The sequence below is a fragment of the Gallinula chloropus genome (genome assembly GCF_964237585.1).
Source record: "Gallinula chloropus genome assembly, chromosome: 1".
In the NCBI taxonomy this organism is placed as follows: domain Eukaryota; kingdom Metazoa; phylum Chordata; class Aves; order Gruiformes; family Rallidae; genus Gallinula; species Gallinula chloropus.
Window position 1 is genome coordinate 284,649 of NC_140085.1, and position 20,584 is coordinate 305,232.

General features: G+C 66.2%; 1 protein-coding gene across 1 annotated transcript in view; it reads right to left on the reverse strand.

Moving 5' to 3' along the window:
- Window positions 1–20,584, reverse strand: part of SBF1 (SET binding factor 1) — a gene marked incomplete at its 5' end in the record, with an annotated part of 59,966 nt that overhangs the window by 18,555 nt on the left and 20,827 nt on the right. Inside the window, 17 exons of the mRNA XM_084279214.1 lie at window positions 1,307–1,502; window positions 2,443–2,516; window positions 3,279–3,451; window positions 3,671–3,930; window positions 5,325–5,483; window positions 6,512–6,580; window positions 6,686–6,835; window positions 7,281–7,393; window positions 8,029–8,233; window positions 9,008–9,106; window positions 9,299–9,427; window positions 11,180–11,293; window positions 13,042–13,119; window positions 14,051–14,164; window positions 14,872–14,980; window positions 16,633–16,765; window positions 18,396–18,501. Coding sequence (XP_084135340.1) covers window positions 1,307–1,502; window positions 2,443–2,516; window positions 3,279–3,451; window positions 3,671–3,930; window positions 5,325–5,483; window positions 6,512–6,580; window positions 6,686–6,835; window positions 7,281–7,393; window positions 8,029–8,233; window positions 9,008–9,106; window positions 9,299–9,427; window positions 11,180–11,293; window positions 13,042–13,119; window positions 14,051–14,164; window positions 14,872–14,980; window positions 16,633–16,765; window positions 18,396–18,501 — 2,281 coding nt within the window. The remainder of the gene's footprint in view (window positions 1–1,306; window positions 1,503–2,442; window positions 2,517–3,278; window positions 3,452–3,670; window positions 3,931–5,324; window positions 5,484–6,511; window positions 6,581–6,685; window positions 6,836–7,280; window positions 7,394–8,028; window positions 8,234–9,007; window positions 9,107–9,298; window positions 9,428–11,179; window positions 11,294–13,041; window positions 13,120–14,050; window positions 14,165–14,871; window positions 14,981–16,632; window positions 16,766–18,395; window positions 18,502–20,584) is intronic.

Below are 20,584 nucleotides of genomic sequence, written 5' to 3' on the forward strand. Positions count from 1 at the left end.
CCCACACCACATCCCAACACCACATCCCAACACCGCATCCCAACACCGCATCCCAACACCACATCCCAACACCACATCCCAACACCGCATCCCAACACTGCATCCCCACACCACATCCCCACAACGCATCCCAACACTGCATCCCAACACCGCATCCCAACACCGCATCCCCACACCACATCCCCACACCACATCCCAACACCACATCCCAACACTGCATCCCAACACCACATCCCGACACCACATCCCAACACCGCATCCCAACACCGCATCCCGACACCGCATCCCCACACTGCATCCTGACACCGCATCCCCACACCACATCCCCACACCGCATTCCCACACTGCATCCCAACACTGCATCCCAACACTGCATCCCCACACTGCATTCCCACACTGCATCCCAACACTGCATCCCAACACTGCATCCTGACACCGCATCCCCACACTGCATCCCCACACTGCATCCCCACACCACATCCCAACACCACATCCCAACACCGCATCCCCACACTGCATCCCAACACTGCATCCCAACACCACATCCCGACACTGCATCCCAACACCACATCCCGACACTGCATCCCAACACTGCATCCCCACACTACATTCCCACACTGCATCCTGACACCGCATCCCGACACTGCATCCCGACACCACATCCCCACACCGCATCCCCACACCGCATCCCGACACCGCATCCCAACACCGCATCCCAACACCGCATCCCCACACTGCATCCCAACACTGCATCCCAACACTGCATCCTGACACCACATCCCAACACCACATCCCAACACCGCATCCCAACACCGCATCCCGACACCGCATCCCAACACTGCATCACCACACCGAATCCCCACACTGCATCCCCACACTGCATCCTGACACCGCATCCCCACACTGCATCCCAACACTGCATCCCGACACTGCATCCTGACACCACATCCCAACACCACATCCCAACACCACATCCCACTGTTCAATCCCACTGCTGCATCCCACCAAATCCCACCACCAGATCCTACCACCAGATCCCACCACCAGATCCCACCCCTGCATCCCACTGCTGCATCCCACCACATCCCACAGCCACACCCTGTCACTGCATCCCACCACTGCATCCCACCACCACATCCCACCACCACATCCCACTGCTGCATCCCACCACATCCCACCACCACATCCCACCGCCGCATCCCACTGCTGCATCCCCGCGCCCGGCACTCCCACAGCAGCCGCCACCAGGGCAGGAAGAGCTCCCAGCCCCGTCCCGGCACCGCCCACCCCCCTGCCGGCCCCTCACCCAGCGGGTCGGTGGGGGTGCCCTTGAAGATGATGCGGTAGGTGGTGAGGAAGATGGCTCCCTCGGCGGGGAGCAGCGGGGGGCCCCCGATGCTGCCCCCAGCAGCTTCCTCCCGGCCGTCAGGCATGAGGTACACGCGCAGCCCCTCCATCACACACTCCTCCCCCACCAGCAGGCTGGGGCGCAGCAGCTTTGGCTACAGGGACGTGCAGAGTCAGAGTCACCAGGCTGGAGAAGCCCCCTGAGCCCCTGGAGTCCAACCATCCCATCCTGTGCTGCCCCAGCTCCCTGAGCACCTCATCTCCCCTCTGTTCAACACCCCCAGGGCTGGGGACTCAGCCCCCTCCCTGGGCAGCCTGTGCCACAGCCCCACAACTCTGCCAGGGAAGAACTTTGCCCTCCCAGCTGAGCTGACCCTGCCCTGGGGCAGCTTGAGCCCATTGCCCCTCGGCCCAGCTCCTGGCCCCTGGCTGCAGAGACCATCGCCCACCTCTCTGCACCCTCCTGCCAGGGCAGGGCAGGGCAGGGCAGGGCAGGGGGGAGAAGGGCTCCCCTCAGCCTCCTCTTGCCCAGGCTCAGCACCCCCAGCTCCCTCAGCCGCTCCTGGGAAGCTTTGCTGCTCTCCAGCCCCTTCCCCAGCCTGGTTGCCCTTCTCTGCACTCGCTCCAGGACCCCCATGTCCTTCTGGTGCTGAGGAGCCCAGAACTGGACCCAGCACTCCAGCTGCAGCCTCCCCAGTGCCCAGCCCAGGGGCACAAGCCCCTCCCCAGCCCTCCTGGCCACGCTGGCTCTGACACAAGCCAGGCTGCCCTTGGCCTTCCTGGCCCCCCGGGCACACTGCTGGCTCCTGGGCAGGCTGAGCTCACCCCACACCCCCAGCTCCTTCTCCCAGCAGCTCTCCAGCCGCTCTGCCCCAGCCTGGAGCTGCCGGGGGTTGTTGTGGCCCATGGGCAGGACTCTGCCCTTGGCCCTGTTGAACCTCATCCCCTTGGGCTCAGCCCATGGCTCCAGCCTGGCCAGACCCCTCTGAAGACCCTCCCCACCCTGAGAAGGTCAGACTGGCGCAGGGTGCACAAGGAGACCCCCAGAGACCCTCAGAACCACCCCCCCCTGCCCCACAGCAGGCCGGGACGTACCTTCTGGATGGGGGGAAGCCTCTTGCTCTCCCTGTGCACAGCATCCAGCGTCTCTATGTGCATCTGCACGATATCTGAGGAGAGACACAGCATCAGCAACTGGGACCGAAGCCAGGTCCTACACAGCACCCAGCAGGCTGCCAGCCCACCCCACCTCACCCCACCCCATCCCAGCCCATCCCATCCCATCCCAAGTGCCGTGTGCCGAGCTCTTGGCCACCCCACTGCTTCTTTCCCAACCTCCAGCTCCAGCTGCTGGAGCAGGTCGGGAGAAGGGACACAGATTGGGGAAGGGGCTGATAGGAGGAACTGGGGCTGGTCTGGAGCCTGAGGGAGCCCTGCTCGCTCTCTGCAGCTCCCTGGAAGGAGGGGGTTGGGAGCGGGGGCTGATCCCTTCCCCCAGTAAGGAGGGATGAGAGGAAACAGCCTCCTGTTGTGCTGGGGAGGTTTGGGCTGGAGCTCAGGGGAAGCAGCTTCCCCAGAGGGCTGTGGGTCACCGGGATGGGCTGCCCGGGGCAGGGGGAGTCCCCATTCCCATATCCCCATCCCCATCCCCATATCCCCATCCCCATCCCCATCCCCATCCCCATATCCCCAACCCCATATCCCCAACTCCATATCCCCATCCCCATCCCCATCCCAGGGGGGCTGAGCCCTGCAGATGGGGGCCTTGGGGCCGTGGTTTAGTTGGCACAGTGGTGCTGGGCTGGCAGTGGGACTGGCTGACCCGAGAGGCCTGTTCCAGCCTTCACAACCCCATGAGACGAGACCCCCAGGCCGAGGTCACCTGGAGCGATGCCCAGGGAGGTCCCAGAGCCCCCAGCCCCGCGCCGTACCCGGGATCATGACGTGCAGCCCCTTGAGGTGCTCGTTGGTGACGCCGCTCTCCGTGCAGACCTTGTCCACGAAGCGGTTGATGAACCTCACCACGTAGTTGGCCACGTCCGAGCTCTCGGCATCCTCAAAGCCGCTTTCCGTGTCGTAGCTCTCGGCCACGCTGCCAGCGATGCTGTTGGGCACGGGGAGCAGGGGGGAGTTACCCCCCAAAACACCCCTCTCCGCCAGCACCCGCGCCCAAGGGACCCCTCACCCCTGCGATCACCCCAGGAGAGGTTCCACTCTTGATGTGAGACCCCCAAAAGTCCTGCTGGCACCCCAAGCAGCGCACCGAGGAGCTCCTGTCCCCCCATCAGGGCCGCCCCGGGGTCCCCACAGCCCGTCCCCCTACCTGTTGGTGACGAAGCTGTTGCTGACACTCTCCACGTCGCCCAGCCCGGAGCTGCGCAGCAGGCGGCTCTTGCTGGTGTCCAGGGGCAGCAGCAGGTAGCTCATGCGGTTGGCGTAGTGGATGGCCTGGCTGAACACGGTGCTCTCCTCCTTCTGGATCAGCTCCTGCTGCTTCTCCCTGCTCATGGTGGGCCAGAGCCTCAGCTGCTCCGACGCTATCTCCAGGGCAGACTTGGCTTCCTGCGGCCCCTCCGCGCTCTCCTGCAGGGGTGGGAAGGTGTCAGACCAGACAGGAGACCCTCACCCCAACTGCTGCCATGGGAGAGAAGGCAGAGAAGGACCTGGGGGTGTGGGGTGAGCTCAGCCTGCCCAGGAGCCAGCAGTGTGCCCGGGGGGCCAGGAAGGCCAAGGGCAGCCTGGCTTGTGTCAGAGCCAGCGTGGCCAGGAGGGCTGGGGAGGGGATTGGTTGGACTTGATGATCTTAAAGGGCTTTTCCAACCTGGGGACTCTGTGAATCTCCCAGGACTGGGATGGTTCAGCATCCTCATCAGCCCACAGAACCCTGGGGAGAGCAGCCTCCATGCAGCTGCTCTCCAGGGACACCAGCACTGCTGGCACCACGGGCACCACCGGAACCATAGGCACCATGGGCATCACATCACGGGCACCATGGGCACCACAGGCACCACGGGCACCACGGGCACCACGGGCACCACAGGCACCACAGGCACTGTGGGCATCATGGGCACCATGGGCACCACGGGCACTATGGGCACCATGGGCACCATGGGCACCACAGGCACCATGGGCATCATGGGCGTCACAGGCACCACAGGCATCATGGGCACCATGGGCACCACGGGCATCATGGGCACCACAGGCACCACTGGCACCATGGGCACCACAGGTGCCACGGGCATCATGGGCACTATGGGCACCACGGGCACCACCAGCACCATGGCACCATGGGTACCATGGGTACCACAGGCACCACAGGCACCACGGGCACCATGGGCACCATGGACATCATGGGCACCACAGGCACCGTGGGCATCATGGGCATCACAGGCACCACGGGCACTATGGGCATCATGGGCACCATGGGCACCACAGGCACCGTGGGCATCACAGGCACCACAGGCATCATGGGCACCATGGGCACCACGCGCATCATGGGCACCACAGGCACCACTGGCACCATGGGCACCATGGGTACCATGGGTACCACAGGCACCACAGGCACCACGGGCACCATGGGCACCATGGACATCATGGGCACCACAGGCACCGTGGGCATCATGGGCATCACAGGCACCACGGGCACTATGGGCATCATGGGCACCATGGGCACCACGGGCATCATGGGCACCACAGGCACCACTGGCACCATGGGCACCACAGGTGCCATGGGCATCATGGGCACTATGGGCACCACGGGCACCACCAGCACCATGGCACCACGGGCACTATGGGCACCACAGGCATCATGGGCACCACGGGCACCACTGGCACCATGGGCACCACGGGCACCACCAGCACCATGGGCACCACAGGCACCATGGGCATCATGGGCACCACAGGCACCACAGGCACCACAGGCACCATGGGCATCATGGGCACCACAGGCACCACGGGCACCACGGGCACCACCTCACCTCATGTGCGTGGGTGTCCTCGGCGCCGTCCAGGTAGAGGGCCCGGATGTGGTTCTGCACGTCGCAGTAGAACATGGCCTCCCAGAACTGGATGTTGGTCCACACCACGTGCTCCTGCACGCAGCTGTAGGCGAACTGCGTGATGCCCGGGCCCAGTTTCTGGGGGTGCACAAGGTGGGACAGGGTCTCACACAACCAGCATCGCGGACACACAGACTGGTGGGGGCTGGAAGGACCTCTGGAGACCCCCCAGTGCCACCCCCCAGGGCAGGGTCCCCTCGAGCTGCACAGGACAGCGCCCAGGGTCACAGGGTCTGAGCGTCTCCAGAGGAGGAGGGAGACTCCCCAGCCTCTCTGGGCAGCCTGGCCCAGGGCTCTGCCACCCTCCCAGCACACAAGTTCCTCCTCAGGCTCAGGGGGAACTTCCTCTGCTCCAGTCTGTGCCCACGGCCCCTTGGCCTGTCCCTGGGCCCCCCTGAACACAGCCTGACCCCTCCTCCTGAGCCCACCCCTCAGGGGTTGCTCAGCACTGAGAAGATCCCCCTCAGGCTTCTCTTCCCCGGGCTGAGCAGCCCCGAGTCCCTCAGCCTCTCTGCCCCAGAGATGTCCTGGTGCCCTCAGCATCCCCACAGCTCTTTGCTGTCCCCTCTCCAGCAGCTCCCTGTCCTTCCTGCCCTGGGGAGCCCAGCCCCACACACCCCATTCCTGATGAGGCCCCCCCAGGGCAGAGCAGAGGGGCAGAAGAACCTCCCCTGGCCCGTGTGCCCAGCTCTCCTCTCCAGGGAACACAGGGGGGCAGGAGGGACGCTCACCCTGAGCTCCCAGCACCTTCCCTGCAAAGGCCCCCATGCCCAGTGCCCACCCAGTGCCCCATCCTCACACCATGGGCATGTTTCAGGAGGCAGCATCAGATCCCAGCCCAGCCTGAGCCACCGGCCGAGCTGGGGTGTCAGCACAGCCCCAATTTCTGAGCCCCACTCCTGTGGGGGGGCTGCAGCTCTCCCGGGTGCCCGGGCCCCCCCACAGCCTGGCACAGCGCTCAGGAGCTTCTGGGAAGGACCCTCCGCTCCAGGAAGCACTGAGGGGACAATGAGCCCTCAAGGTTTGGGTCCTGCAGCCCCCCGAGGAGCTGGGAGTCGGGGGGGGGGGGTCAGGCCGGGTTGGGTCAGGGTCCTGCAGAGCCTCACCCGGCAGAAAGCGGTGACCAGCGGCAGCAGAGCGGCTGCGATCCCGTGCTCATCCATGGCCGTGCAGTCCTGGGGAGGGGAGCAGGGGGGTCAGGAGGGGATTCCCAGCACAGCCCCGGCCCACGCTGCGTCTCCTGAGGGCAGAGCCCCCCCTCCCTGCCCCCCCAGCCCTACCTGCAGGCAGCAGTTCATCATGCGGATGACGAAGTCGAACTGCTGGTGGTCCAGCACCGCCCGGTTCTGCTGCACGTGGAGGTTGAGCTCCTGGGTCAGGCAGTGCCGGGCAGCCCGGCCCTTCATGGCACGCAGCACGGCAGGGAACAGCTGTGGGGCAGAGCAGAGCGGGTGGAGGGGTAGAGAGAGGGGTCCAGGCACCGCAGCTCAGGTGGAGGGGGTGCAGGAGGGGCTTCTGCCCGACCTCCAGACAAACAGGGGATGCTGAGCGCAACCCCCGGCCCAGCCAGGGGGAGCACAGCCCCAGGGGCTCAGCTCAGCAAGGCAGGGGGGACCCCAGCGCTGTTACCCCCACGGGACAGAGCCTGGGGGTGTGTGGGGGACGCAGCACTCAGCTGGGGCAGTGGAGTGACCAGCCAAAACCCCAGGGACACAGCAAGGGGAACACGAGACATTTGGGAACAGAGCTGGTCAGCAGAGATCCAGCCACGGGCAGGGAACATCCCCTCCAGCCCACCACAGAGGGGAGGCAGAGCAACCCCCCCTGGGAAGGGGGTGGGGAGCAGAGCCCCCCCTCCCCATGGAGCCCCCTCACCTTTTTGGCTTCTAACATCTTGTTCTCGAAGACGTAGGTGATGCAGTTCCTGACCACCTCCAGGCGCCGGGCGCTGTTGGCCAGCGCGTTGCCGTTGCGCTCCAGGATGGCAGCTGGGGATGACAGTGGCCTTAAGTCCCACCAGGGCAGAGCTTTCCCCCCCAGGGGGGGCACAGGCAGGTGCCCCCTCCCCTGCTCCACACAGGCAGGGCTCCAGGCTGCAAGAGCTGGTGCTGGAAGCAGGTTATGGGGTCTCCAGCTGCACCCTTGAGCTGGGTGATGGACCCCAGCGAGCCACACGCAGCCCAGGGGCTGGTTTTGCTCTGGTGGGAGCCCTGGACAAGCCGTAGCATCACCAGGAGCTGGTGGCTCCCCAGCATCACCAGGAGCTGGTGGCTCCATGGCAGAGCAGCATCACCAGGAGCCGGTGGCTCAGCAGCACCACCAGGAGCCGGTGGCTCAGCAGCATCACCAGGAGCCGGTGGCTCCTCAGCAGAGCAGCATCACCAGGAGCTTGTGGCTCAGCAGCATCACCAGGAGCTGGTGGCTCCTCAGCAGAGCAGCATCACCAGGAGCTTGTGGCTCAGCAGCATCACCAGGAGCAGATGGCTCAGCAGCATCACCAGGAGCTGGTGGCTCCCCAGCAGAGCAGCATCACCAGGAGCCGGTGGCTCAGCAGCATCACCAGGAGCCGGTGGCTCCCCAGCAGAGCTCCCCCCACAGGGTCTCCCCCGCTGCACACACGTACCGATGGGGGGTCCCGAGGGCACCATGCACTTCTTCTCTGCCTTCACAGCAGGAGGCGCTGTCTGCAGCTTGGCCGTGGCCTGGTCGATGATCCACTGCACCGTCCCCTCGTCCAGGCGGGGAAAGGGCTTCTGGTGCAGGCGGAGGTGGCAGCCTTCCGTGGGCTTCTGCACCTTGTGCATGGTGACAGCAGGGTACGGGTTCTCCTGCCACAGCACAGGGGCTTTTCAGGCGTGAGGATGTCACACATCCCCTGCCAGGGCAGGAGGTCCCCCCACAAGGCATCCCTCAGCACCCCAGGGCTGGAACCCCGAATCTACGGCCTCTGAGGTGGGATGCTCTCCCACCCCTTCAGCCATGGCCTAAGGACACACTCTGCTCCCCTGAGCCACCTCCCCTGTGGAGAGAGGCTGAGGGAGCTGGGCTGGGTCAGCCTGGAGAAGAGAAGGCTGTGGGGGGACCTCACTGCAGCCTCCCCGTCCCTGAAGGGACCCCAGGAACAGGAGGGGAATGGGCTTGTTCAAGGGCAGAGACTGGCAGGACAAGGGGCTGGAGTGAAGCTGGAGGAGGGAAGGGGCAGAGGAGAGACTGGGGGGAAGTTCTGTGCAGAGAGAGTGGTGAGGGGCTGGAAGGGGCTGCCCAGAGAGGGGGTGGGTGCCCCGTCCCTGGGGGTGTCCAAGGCCAGGTTGGCTGGGGCCCTGGGCACCCTTGTGTAGCTCCAGGCCTGGAGGTTGGTGTCCCTGCCTGTGGCAGGGGGTTGGAGCTCTGGGACCCTTGGGGTCCCTCCCAGCCCAGACAGGTCTGGGATCCTATGACTCTATGAGGACAGCTCGCTCTGCGCCGCGGTGAGCAGAGCACCAGACCCCAAGCACCACTCCCAGCAGGAGCTTCCAGACCGACCCAGCTGGACCCAGGCTCTCCCCGTCCCGTGTCCCACTCCAGCCAGGCTCCCATCCTGCACCCATGTCCCCAGGACTCACGTTCTTGTAGAGCTTCTCTGCCAGCTCCTTGATGTGCCTCAGGATCTTCTGCTTGTTCCCCTCCTCCGCACGCATCCGCTTCACCTCGTACGCCACGAGCTGGGAGCAGAGGAGGTGGGTGAGAGGAGCAGCGAGGCAGGATCTGGACACCCTCCCTCTACCCCAGCTCCATCCCCGGGGGGGGCAACATGAGGGTCCCCAGCTCAGTGCCCCCCAGGGAAGGGAGAGCCCAGCAGCTGAAGGAGCGGAGGGGCGGTGGGGTGCGGGGTGCTGCCCCCGGCCGCCGCTCACCTCGTCGAACAGGTCGATGGGGCGGTACGGGGCTCCCCGCTCCGTCACGAAGCCGGCGAAGGCCATGCCCTCCAGCACCTTGGTGAGGAAGTCGTCCTCCGTCAGCCCCCTCTGCCCCAGGAAGGCAGCCTGCAAGGGGGGAGAGGCGCCTCAGCCGCACCGCCCACCGCACCAGCGCGGCCGGCGCCGGCACCGCCTGCGCGCCCGCGGCACCGCGACACCTCCTGCCCCATCCCGGGGAGGGGGGGGTGCAGGACCCCCTGCGCCTCTGGCTCGTGTCCCTGTGCACAGTGCTGGAGCCACAGCACCCGAACAGGGAGCTCTGCGCCCCACGGCCACAGCCCCGCGTGGGACAGGCAGGAGCGCGGCTCCGGCCACGGCAGCGAAGGGAAACCCAGGCTACTCGGGACCGGCTCATCAGGCTCCATCCCTTCTGACGTGGTTCTACAGAAGGGCCTTTCCTCACTTCTCCTGTGTGTTCCTGATTTTATGGAGCTGCTGCACCTCTGCTGGGAACACCCATATCCACAGAGCATCCCAAAACCAGCCCCCAGCCCTCCTGAACAGGCTGAGTGTGTTAATGGGCTCAAGCTGCCCCAGGGCAGGGTCAGCTCAGCTGGGAGGGCAAAGTTCTTCCCTGGCAGAGTTGTGGGGCTGTGGCACAGGCTGCCCAGGGAGGGGGCTGAGTCCCCAGCCCTGGGGGTGTTGAACAGAGGGGAGATGAGGTGCTCAGGGAGCTGGTTTAGTTCAGGATGGGATGGTTGGACTCAGTGCAAAGGCAGGGAAGCACCGTGGGACCAGAGAGACCTCGGGAGGGTCAGGGACAACCATGGGATGCAGGAGGACATGGGGTGAGGCAGGGGCTGGATTGCTGGGAAGACAGAACCTCCCCCTCCAGACAGTCGTATCCATGATCAACTCCCACCTCTGCCCAGAGCACAGAGCCCTCCCCTTCAGAGAATCACACAGAGTCCCCAGGCTGGAAAAGACCTTTGAAGATCATCAAGTCCAACCAATCCCATCCTGTGCTGTCCCAGCTCATCTCCCCTCTGTTCAACACCCCCAGCAGCTTTGCTGCTCTCCAGCCCCTTCCCCAGTCTGGTTGCCCTTCTCTGCACTCGCTCCAGGACCCCCATGTCCTTCTGGTGCTGAGGAGCCCAGAACTGGACCCAGCACTCCAGCTGCAGCCTCCCCAGTGCCCAGCCCAGGGGCACAAGCCCCTCCCCAGCCCTCCTGGCCACGCTGGCTTTGACACAAGCCAGGCTGCCCTTGGCCTTCCTGGCTGCCTTGGACAGCCTGGAAGAGGAATTCTGCTGTGTGGATGGGGCAGGGGGGTCACAGCAGGAACGTTCCCTGCCCTCCCATGCTGGCCGGGACCCCATCCCAATAGATCTCCCCTCCCTTCCCCATCACCCCACCCCAGTGGATTTCCCCTCCCTTCCCCATCACCCCTCACAACATCCCAGTGGATCTCCCCTCCCTTCCCCATCACCCCATCACCAATCCCAATGGATCTCCCCTCCCCATCACCCCATCCCAAAGGATCTCCCCTCCCTTCCCCATCACCCCATCCCAATGGATCTCCCCTCCCCATCACCCCATCCCAGTGGATCTCCCCTCCCTTCCCCATCACCCCTCACCCCATCCCAATGGATCTCCCCTCCCTTCCCCATCACCCCATCCCAATGGATCTCCCCTCCCTTCCCCATCACCCCATCACCCATCCCAATGGATCTCCCCTCCCCATCACCCCATCCCAGTGGATCTCCCCACTGGGAGCCCCCTCTGGCTCTCACACCAGAGCCGTGCTGGCAGAGCCATCGTGCCAGCAGTGCCTGGAGCCCTGCCATGCCCGTGCCAGTCCCCGTGCCAGCTCCTCACCTTGTGGAATCGGATGACGGGCTCGGGGTGGATGCGGATGATGTGCAGACACCAGCGGTACCCCTGCAGCAGCTGCGCAAACAGGCGCAGGAAGACGGCCCGGATCTCCTTGTCCTGGGAAGAGGGAAGCACAGGGAGTGGGCACGGGGTGGGGGAGCCAGCCCCCCCCCAGCACACAGGGGAGGGATCACACCCACGTCAGGGTCAGCATCTGCTGAGCTGGGCAGGAATCCTGGCAGAGATTCCCGGGAAGAGGACTGAGGAGGCTGGATTCAGCACCCAGTGAGGGGCTGGGATGGTGAGGGATGGGATGGTGAGGGGATGGGATGGCAGCGGGATGAGGGGCTGGGATGGTGAGGGGCTGGGATGGTGAGGGGATGGGATGCAGTGGGACAGCATCCTCCCTGCTCCAAGGAGTGGGGTGAGGGGCTGGGATGGCAGTGGCACAGCATCCTCCCTGCTCTGAGGAGATGGGTGAGGGGCTGGGATGGTGAGGGGCTGGGATGGTGAGGAGATGGGATGGCAGCGGGATGAGGGGCTGGGATGGTGAGGGGCTGGGATGGTGAGGGGATGGGATGGTGAGGGGATGGGATGGCAGCAGGATGAGGGGCTGGGATTGTGAGGGGCTGGGATGGTGAGGGATGGGATGGTGAGGGGATGGGATGGCAGCGGGATGAGGGGCTGGGATGGTGAGGGGATGGGATGGTGAGGGGATGGGATGCAGTGGGACAGCATCCTCCCTGCTCCAAGGAGCGGGACGAGGGGCTGGGATGGCAGTGGGATGGCATCCTCCCTGCTCCAAGGAGTGGGGTGAGGGGCTGGGATGGCAGTGGCACAGCATCCTCCCTGCTCTGAGGAGATGGGTGAGGGGCTGGGATGGCAGCAGGATGAGGGGCTGGGATGCAGCGGGACAGCATCCTCTCTGCTCCAAGGAGAGGGATGAGGGGCTGGGATGGTGAGGGGATGGGATGGCAGTGGGATGAGGGGCTGGGATGCAGCGGGACAGCATCCTCCCTGCTCCAAGGAGCGGGGTGAGGGGCTGGGATGGCAGCAGGACAGGGTGAGGGGCTGGGATGGAGCGGGATGGCATCCTCCCTGCTCCAAGGAGTGGGGTGAGGGGCTGGGATGGTGAGGGGCTGGGATGGTGAGGGGCTGGGATGCAGCAGGACAGTGTGAGGGACTGGGATGCAGCAGGACAGTGTGAGGGCTGGGATGCAGCAGGACAGTGTGAGGGGCTGGGATGCAGCAGGAGAGTGTGAGGGACTGGGATGCAGCAGGACAGTGTGAGGGCTGGGATGCAGCAGGACAGTGTGAGGGACTGGGATGCAGCAGGACAGTGTGAGGGCTGGGATGCAGCAGGACAGTGTGAGGGGCTGGGATGCAGCAGGAGAGTGTGAGGGCTGGGATGCAGCAGGACAGCATCCTCTCTGCTCCAAGGAGCGGGGTGAGGGGCTGGGATGGTGAGGGGCTGGGATGCAGCAGGACAGTGTGAGGGGCTGGGATGCAGCAGGACAGTGTGAGCTCTGGGATGCAGCAGGACAGTGTGAGGGCTGGGATGCAGCAGGACAGTGTGAGGGGCTGGGATGCAGCAGGACACTGTGAGCTCTGGGATGCAGCAGGACAGTGTGAGCTCTGGGATGCAGCAGGACAGTGTGAGGGCTGGGATGCAGCAGGACAGTGTGAGCTCTGGGATGCAGCAGGACAGTGTGAGGGCTGGGATGCAGCAGGACAGTGTGAGGGCTGGGATGCAGCAGGACAGTGTGAGGGGCTGGGATGCAGCAGGACAGTGTGAGCTCTGGGATGCAGCAGGACAGTGTGAGGGCTGGGATGCAGCAGGACAGCATCCTCCCCCCTCCACTCACCTGCATTTTGAGGGAAGAGGCAGAAATCGTCGACGGGGGAAAGGCGAGATCAGCCACCTCCAGCTCCGGGTCCAGGACCTGCAGGGATGCACACGAAGCACACTCAGACCCCAGCGCTGGGGGAAACTCCCTGCATGGCACCCCTGAGACCCCACAGCACCACAGAGAGGGGCTGAGGGGCTGGGAGAGGCCTTGGGCTGGGCCTGGGGGGTACTGGAACAGCTCTGCTGGGCTGGGGAGCTGCACGACCTGACTGGACCCCTCCTCATGTGGCCCCACTGCTGGCTGGAGAGACCATCGCCCACCTCTCTGCACCCTCCTGCCAGGGCAGGGCAGGGCAGGGCAGGGGGGAGAAGGGCTCCCCTCAGCCTCCTCTTGCCCAGGCTCAGCACCCCCAGCTCCCTCAGCCGCTCCTGGGAAGCTTTGCTGCTCTCCAGCCCCTTCCCCAGCCTGGCTGCCCTTCTCTGCACTCGCTCAAGTGCCCCTCACTCCTCTGGTGCCTGGCAGTGCCAGAGCTGGATTATCCTGCTGGATTTCTCTGGGAAGCCTGTGCCTGGCAGCCCCTGGGCAAGGAGCAGCTGCAGCTCCCTAGAGATACCTGCAGGAGCAGGGGCCAGGAGCTGGGCCGAGGGGCAATGGGCTCAAGCTGCCCCAGGGCAGGGTCAGCTCAGCTGGGAGGGCAAAGTTCTTCCCTGGCAGAGTTGTGGGGCTGTGGCACAGGCTGCCCAGGGAGGGGCTGAGTCCCCAGCCCTGGGGGTGTTGAACAGGGGGGAGATGAGGTGCTCAGGGAGCTGGTTTAGCTCAGGATGGGACTGGTGGACTCGATGACCTTGAAAGGTCTTTCCCAGCCTGGGGACTCTGTGCTTCTGTCAGGAGATTGTCCTGTGACACGGGCAGCAGGAGCTGGGACACAGACTCTGCTCTCAGAGCTGCCCCTGGCACGGTGTCCCCAGGCCCCTTGGGAAGTCTGGGGCTCCCCAGGGAGCAGGGAGGAGGCAGCAGCACTCACCATGGAGAGGGCTTCCCGGGTCTGCTGGAGCAGGGGCTCGGGCAGCAGGGAGATGTGGACACACTCGGGCACGTTCACCGTCCCCCCGTCCAGGTCGGCGATGACAACGTCCAGCTGCAGGGACAGGGGGGACCTGAGTGAGGGGACCCCCCAGGCTGGGCCCCACCTCCCGTGGGGGACGGACAGAGGGTGGGGGACGAGCCCAGCTCGGGGGAGGGTGGCTTGGGAGCGGCTCCCCCCCCCTCCCCATGCCCCAGAGCGCTCCAGCCCCTGGAGCTGCTCCCTGCCCCAGCCCAGGGGATAAAGGGACCCCAAAACCCACGGGACAGGGCCTGGTGCCCCCCATGTCCCCCTCAGTCTGAGCCCCCCCGTGTGCCCCTCAGTCTGAGCACCCCATGTCCCCCTGAGACCGAGCCCCTCATGTCCCCCTCAGTCTGAGCCCCCCACGTGCCCCTCAGTCTGAGCACCCCATGTCCCCCTGAGACCGAGCCCCCCATGTCCTACTCGGCCTGAGCCCCCCATGTCCCCCTCAGACCAAGTCCCCCCATGTGCCCCTCAGTCTGAGCCCCCCATGTCCCCCTCAGACCGAGCCCCCCATGTCCCCCTCAGTCTGAGCCCCCCATGTCCTCCTCAGACCGAGCCCCCCATGTCCCCCTCAGCCTGAGCCCCCTGTGTCCCCCTCAGACCGAGCCCCCCGTGTCCCCCTCAGTCTGAACCCCCCATGTCCCCCTCAGTCTGAGCCCCCCATGCCCCCCTCAGACCGAGCCCCCCGTGCCCCCCTCAGTCTGACCCCCCTCTGTGTCCCCCAGGCCGGGTCTCACCAGCTCCTGGGTCTCTGCCTGGAAGATGGAGTGCACCCCGATGATGAAGGGGGTCGGGGTGCTCAGCACCTCCAGCAGCTGGGCGGGCAGGATGGGCACGTAGGTGAAGCTGCCACACAGAACAGGGGGTGACACCGAGCCCCACTCCCTGCCCGAGCTGGGGGCCCAGCACAGCCCTGGGGTCCCCATGTCCCCGGGAGGGGGGATCAGCCCTGGTGCTCCCAGGAGGTGCCCTGTGCTGCCCTGTCTGAGTCCAGGGCTGGGGGGTGCAGGGTTGGCACCCCGGATTTCTGGGGGGGTCCCAGCACGCAACCAGGCAGGGAGGGATGGACAGAGGGAGGGATGGATGGAGGGAGGGAGGGAGGGATGGAGAGAGGGATGGATGGATGGAGGGAGGGATGGATGGATGGATGGATGGATGGATGGATGGATGGATGGATGGATGGATGGATGGATGGATGGAATGAAGGAGGGATGGAGGGAGGGAGGGATGGAAGGAGGGATGGATGGATGGATGGATGGATGGATGGATGGATGGATGGATGGATGGATGGATGGATGGATGGATGGAGGGATGGAGGGATGGAGAGAGGGATGGAGGGATGGATGGATGGATGGATGGATGGATGGATGGATGGATGGATGGATGGATGGATGGATGGATGGATGGAGGGATGGATGGATGGATGGATGGAGGGATGGATGGAGGGATGGATGGAGGGATGGATGGAGGGATGGACAGAGGGATGGACGGATGGATGGATGGATGGATGGATGGATGGATGGATGGATGGATGGATGGACAGATGGATGGACGGATGGATGGATGGATGGATGGATGGATGGATGGATGGATGGATGGAGGGATGGATGGAGGGATGGATGGAGGGATGGACAGAGGGATGGACGGATGGATGGAGGGATGGATGGATGGATGGATGGATGGATGGATGGATGGATGGATGGAGGGATGGATGGAGGGATGGATGGAGGGATGGATGGACAGAGGGATGCCTGTGGAAGCGATGCAGGGGGTGCAGAAGTGGAAGTGGAAGGGGAAGGGGATGGATCCTGCAGACACAGGCACCCCCAGCCTTCCCGAAGGCACCACAGGCACTGCCAGGCCCCGTCCCGCAGCCCCACGGGCTCGTTTCACTCTGCCAAGGGCCAGAGCACAGGAACCACCTGTGCCAGGGGTTCACCTGCCCATGGGAGCAGTTCCCTGCCAGCCTGTTCAGTGGTGTGGCTGGGAAGGACCCCAGACCCCACCACTGCCCCCCTGCCACAGGCAGGGACCCCCCCCAGCCCACCCAGGGTGCCTCCAGCCCCATCCAACCCGGCCCTGAGCCCTGCCAGGGGTCCCGGGGCAGCCCCAGCTCCTCTGGGCACCCTGTGCCAGGGCCTCCCCCCTCCCCAGGAAGGGTTCCTGCTCCCCAGCCCCTCTCCATCCCCCTCCTGCAGCTGGAGGCTGTTCCCATGCCTGGGGCAGGGGGAGTCCCCATCCCCATCCCCATCCCCATCCTGGGGGGGCAGAGCCCTGCTGATGGGGGGCTCGGGGTGCAGTGGGCTCAGCAGGGCTGGGTCAGCGCTCAGGCTCGACACCCTCAGGGGTCTTTTCCACTCCAAAGGGCTCTGGGTGCCCCTGACCCCATGGAGCTGGGAGCAGCGAGGGCATGGAGAAGGGGGGGGGACAGGCAGCCCTGCCCTCGCTGGCCCTGGGTGGCTGCAGGGGGGCTCCAGAAGCTTTTGGGGTCCCCTCACCTGTACTTGAGGGGGAACATGAGGGCCAGGAGAGCCCGGCAGGCGTCGGTCAGCCTCTGGTAGCTGCTGGAGAGGAACAGGATCTTGTGCTCGGTCAGCGCCGCGCAGAACAGGTACAGCACGTTGGTGATGCCTGGGGAGGGGGCCGAGCCCTCAGGAACCTGGACTCCCCCCCACACCCCCCCAGAGACCCCCCAAACCCCCAGGGTCCCCCACCCCGTGTCCTCAGCATCCTCCCGGGGAGCTGATGGGTCACACAGGTAACACCCCTCCCCCCAGAGATGCTCAGCACCCTGCCCAGCCCTGGACCCCCTTCCATGGGCAGGGGAGCCCCTGCCTGCCTCCCCCCCGTTTCTTGGGACCCCCCAGCCCCACCCCTGTGCCCGAGCTGGGGGTGCACTGCCTGTCCTTGGCCCCCCCAGGAAGGGACAGCAATGGGCAGGGGAACGCCTCCCCCCTGCTCCCTGGGACCCCCAGCCTGCACCCCAGCCGGGGGGCACTGCCCACCCCCAGCCCCCCCGGGAAGGGACAGCGAAGGGGGGTGCAGGGGGGTCACTCTGAGGGGGCCACAGCCCCACAGGCCCGGCTCAGGGGGCAATGGGAAGCGCCGGGCAGGGGGCTCCAGGCTGGGACAAGCCCAGTTTCGGCACGGGGAGAGATGGGGGGATCCCTGGGATGATGGGGGGATCCATGGGGAGATGGGGGGATCCCTGGGATGATGGGCGGGATCCATGGGGAGATGGGGGGATCCCTGGGATGATGGGGGGGATCCATGGGGAGATGGGTGGGTCTATGGGGAGATGGGGAGGGTCTGTGGGGAGATGGGGAGGGTCCATGGGGAGATGGGGGGAATCCATGGGGCGATGGGGTGGGTCTATGGGGATATGGGGAGGATCTGTGGGGAGATGGGGAGGGTCCAGGGGGCAATGGGGGGGTCCAGGGGGAAATTGGGAGGACCTAGGGGGTGATGGGAAGGATCTGGGGGGCGATGGGGAGGGTCTGTGGGGCGATGGGGAGGGTCCACGGGGAGATGGGGGGGGTCCAGGGGGCAATGGGGAGATCCAGGGGGCAATGGGGAGGGTCTGTGGGGCGATGGGGGGACCCGTGGGGCGATGGGGGGATCCGTGGTGAGATGGGGGGATCCAGGGGCGATGGGGGACCCGTGGGGCGATGGGGGGACCCGTGGGGGGATGGGGGGATCCAGGGGGCGATGGGGGGATCTGTGGGGCGATGGGGGGACCCGTGGGGCGATGGGGGGATCTGTGGGGCGATGGGGGGCCCGTGGGGCGATGGGGGGATCCGTGGGGCGATGGGAGGATCCAGGGGCGATGGGGGGACCCGTGGGGCGATGGGGGGATCCAGGGGCGATGGGGGACCCGTGGGGCGATGGGGGGATCCATGGTGAGATGGGGGGACCCGTGGGGTGATGGGGGATCCGTGGGGCGATGCGGGGGATCCGTGGGGCGATGGGGGACCCGTGGGGCGATGGGGGGATCTGTGGGGCAATGGGGGGACCCGTGGGGCGATGGGGGGATCCGTGGGGCGATGGGGGACCCGTGGGGCGATGGGGGGCCCGTGGGGAGGGTCTGTGGGGCGATGGGGGGATCCAGGGGCGATGGGGGGCCCGTGGGGCGATGGGGGGACCCGTGGGGCATTGGGGGGCCCGTGGGGCGATGGGGGGCCCGTGGGGCGATGGGGGACCCATGGGGCGATGGGGGGCCCGTGGGGCGATGGGGGGCCCGTGGGGAGGGGTCGGGTCTCACCGAGCTGGCGGAAGAGCAGGGCCACGCTGCAGCTGCTGACGGGCAGCGAGTCGCTGATGGGCGTCTGGATCACCTGCCTGTCCCCCGCCCCCAGCGAGATCGTGCGCTGCGGGACAGCACGGGGCGGTCACGGGGCGCCCGGGGCAGCACGGGGCACCCCAGGGCCCCACACAGCCCTGGCACCAGCACTGCCACGGCACAGACACCCCGCTGAGCCAGGGGCACCCTGAATCCCCCCCCAGCACAGCCCTGGCACCAGCACTGCCACGGCACAGACACCCTGCTGAGCCAGGAGCACCCTGAATCCTCCCCCAGCACAGCCCTGGCACCAGCACTGCCATGGCACAGACACCCTGCAGAGCCAGGGTCACTCCAGGGCCCCACACAGCCCTGGCACCAGCAGTGCCACAGCACAGACACCCCACTGAGCAGGGGCACCCTGAATCCCCCCCCAGCACAGCCCTGGCACCAGCTGTGACATGGCACAGACACCCTGCTGAGCAGGGGCACTCTGAATCCCCCCCCAGCACAGCCCTGGCACCAGCACTGCCATGGCACAGACACCCCACCGAGCATGGGGCACCCCAGGGCCCCACACAGCCCTGGCACCAGCTGTGCCATGGCACAGACACCCTGCTGAGCCAGGGGCACCCCAGGGACCCACACAGCCCTGGCACCAGCAGTGCCATGGCACAGACACCCTGCAGAGCCAGGGGCATCCTGAATCCCCCCACTCAGCACAGCCCTGGCACCAGCTGTGACATGGCACAGACACCCTGCTGAGCCAGGGGCACCCTGAATCCCCTCTCTCAGCACAGCCCTGGCACCAGCTGTGACATGGCACAGCCACTCCGCTGAGCCAGGGGCACCCTGAGTGCCCCCTCAGCACAACCCTGGCACCACGTGTGCCATGGCATGACACAACCACCCCACTGAGCCAGGGGCACCCTGAATGCCCCCCTTTGGCACAGCCCTGGCACCACATGTGCCACAACACGGCACAGCCACCCCACCAAGCCAGGGGCACCCCAAGTGCCCCCCCTTTGGCACAGCCCTGGCACCACATGTGCCACAACACGGCACAGCCACCCCGCCAAGCCAGGGGCACCCCAAGTGCCCCCCCTTTGGCACAGCCCTGGCACCACATGTGCCACAACACGGCACAGCCACCCCGCCAAGCCAGGGGCACCCCAAGTGCCCCCCCTTTGGCAGAGCCCTGGCACCACGTGTGCCACGGCACAGACACTCTGCCAAGCCAGGGGCACCCCAAGTGCCTCCCCTTGGCACAGCCCTGGCACCACACATACCACGGCACAGCCACCCTGAAGAGCCAGGGGCACCCTGAGTGCCCCCCCCTTGGCACAGCCCTGGCACCACGTGTGCCACGGCACAGCCCCCCTGCAGAATCAGGGGCACCCCGAGTGCCCCCCCCTTGGCACAGCCCTGGAACCACGTGTGCCATGGCACAGCCCCCCTGCAGAGCCAGGGGCACCCCGAGTGCCCCCCCCTTGGCACAGCCCTGGCACCACATATGCCACGGCACAGCCCCCCTGCCAAGCCAGGGTGCCCCCCCTTGGCACAGCCCTGGCACCACGTGTGCCACAGCACAGACACCCTGCCAAGCCAGGGGCACCCCAAGTACCCCCCCTTGGCACAGCCCTGGCACCACACGTGCCACGGCTCTCCAGAGCACATGGGGGCTCTCCAGGGGGCACAGGGGTCTGCAGAGGGCATGGGGGGCTCTCCAGAAAGCACAGGGGCTTTTCACTGGACACTGGGGCTCTCCAGGGGGCATGGAGGGTCTCCAGAGGGCAGACCCCCATGGCCTGAGCAGCCCCCCTCAGCCTGAGCAGCCCCCCTCAGCAGCCCCCCTCAGCCTGAGCAGCCCCCCTGAGCAGCCCCCCTGAGCAACCCCCTCAGCTCCCAGCATGGGGGCCGGGCACAGCCAGGCTGCTCCTTCCCAGTGGCACAGAGAACCCTACACGTGTCCCCCCCAGCTGCAGGGACTGAGGAGGGACCCGATCCTGCCCTTCCCCCTGCCCCTCTCCCCCTCCCCCTGCCCCTCTCCCCGTGCGCCTGCCCCTCTCCCTGTCCCGCTGCCCCTCTCCAGGGCACAGGCTCCCCTTCCATGGCAGATTTCACCCCACAGCCCCCGCTCTGTCCCAGGCCCCCCTGACAGGCTGGACCCT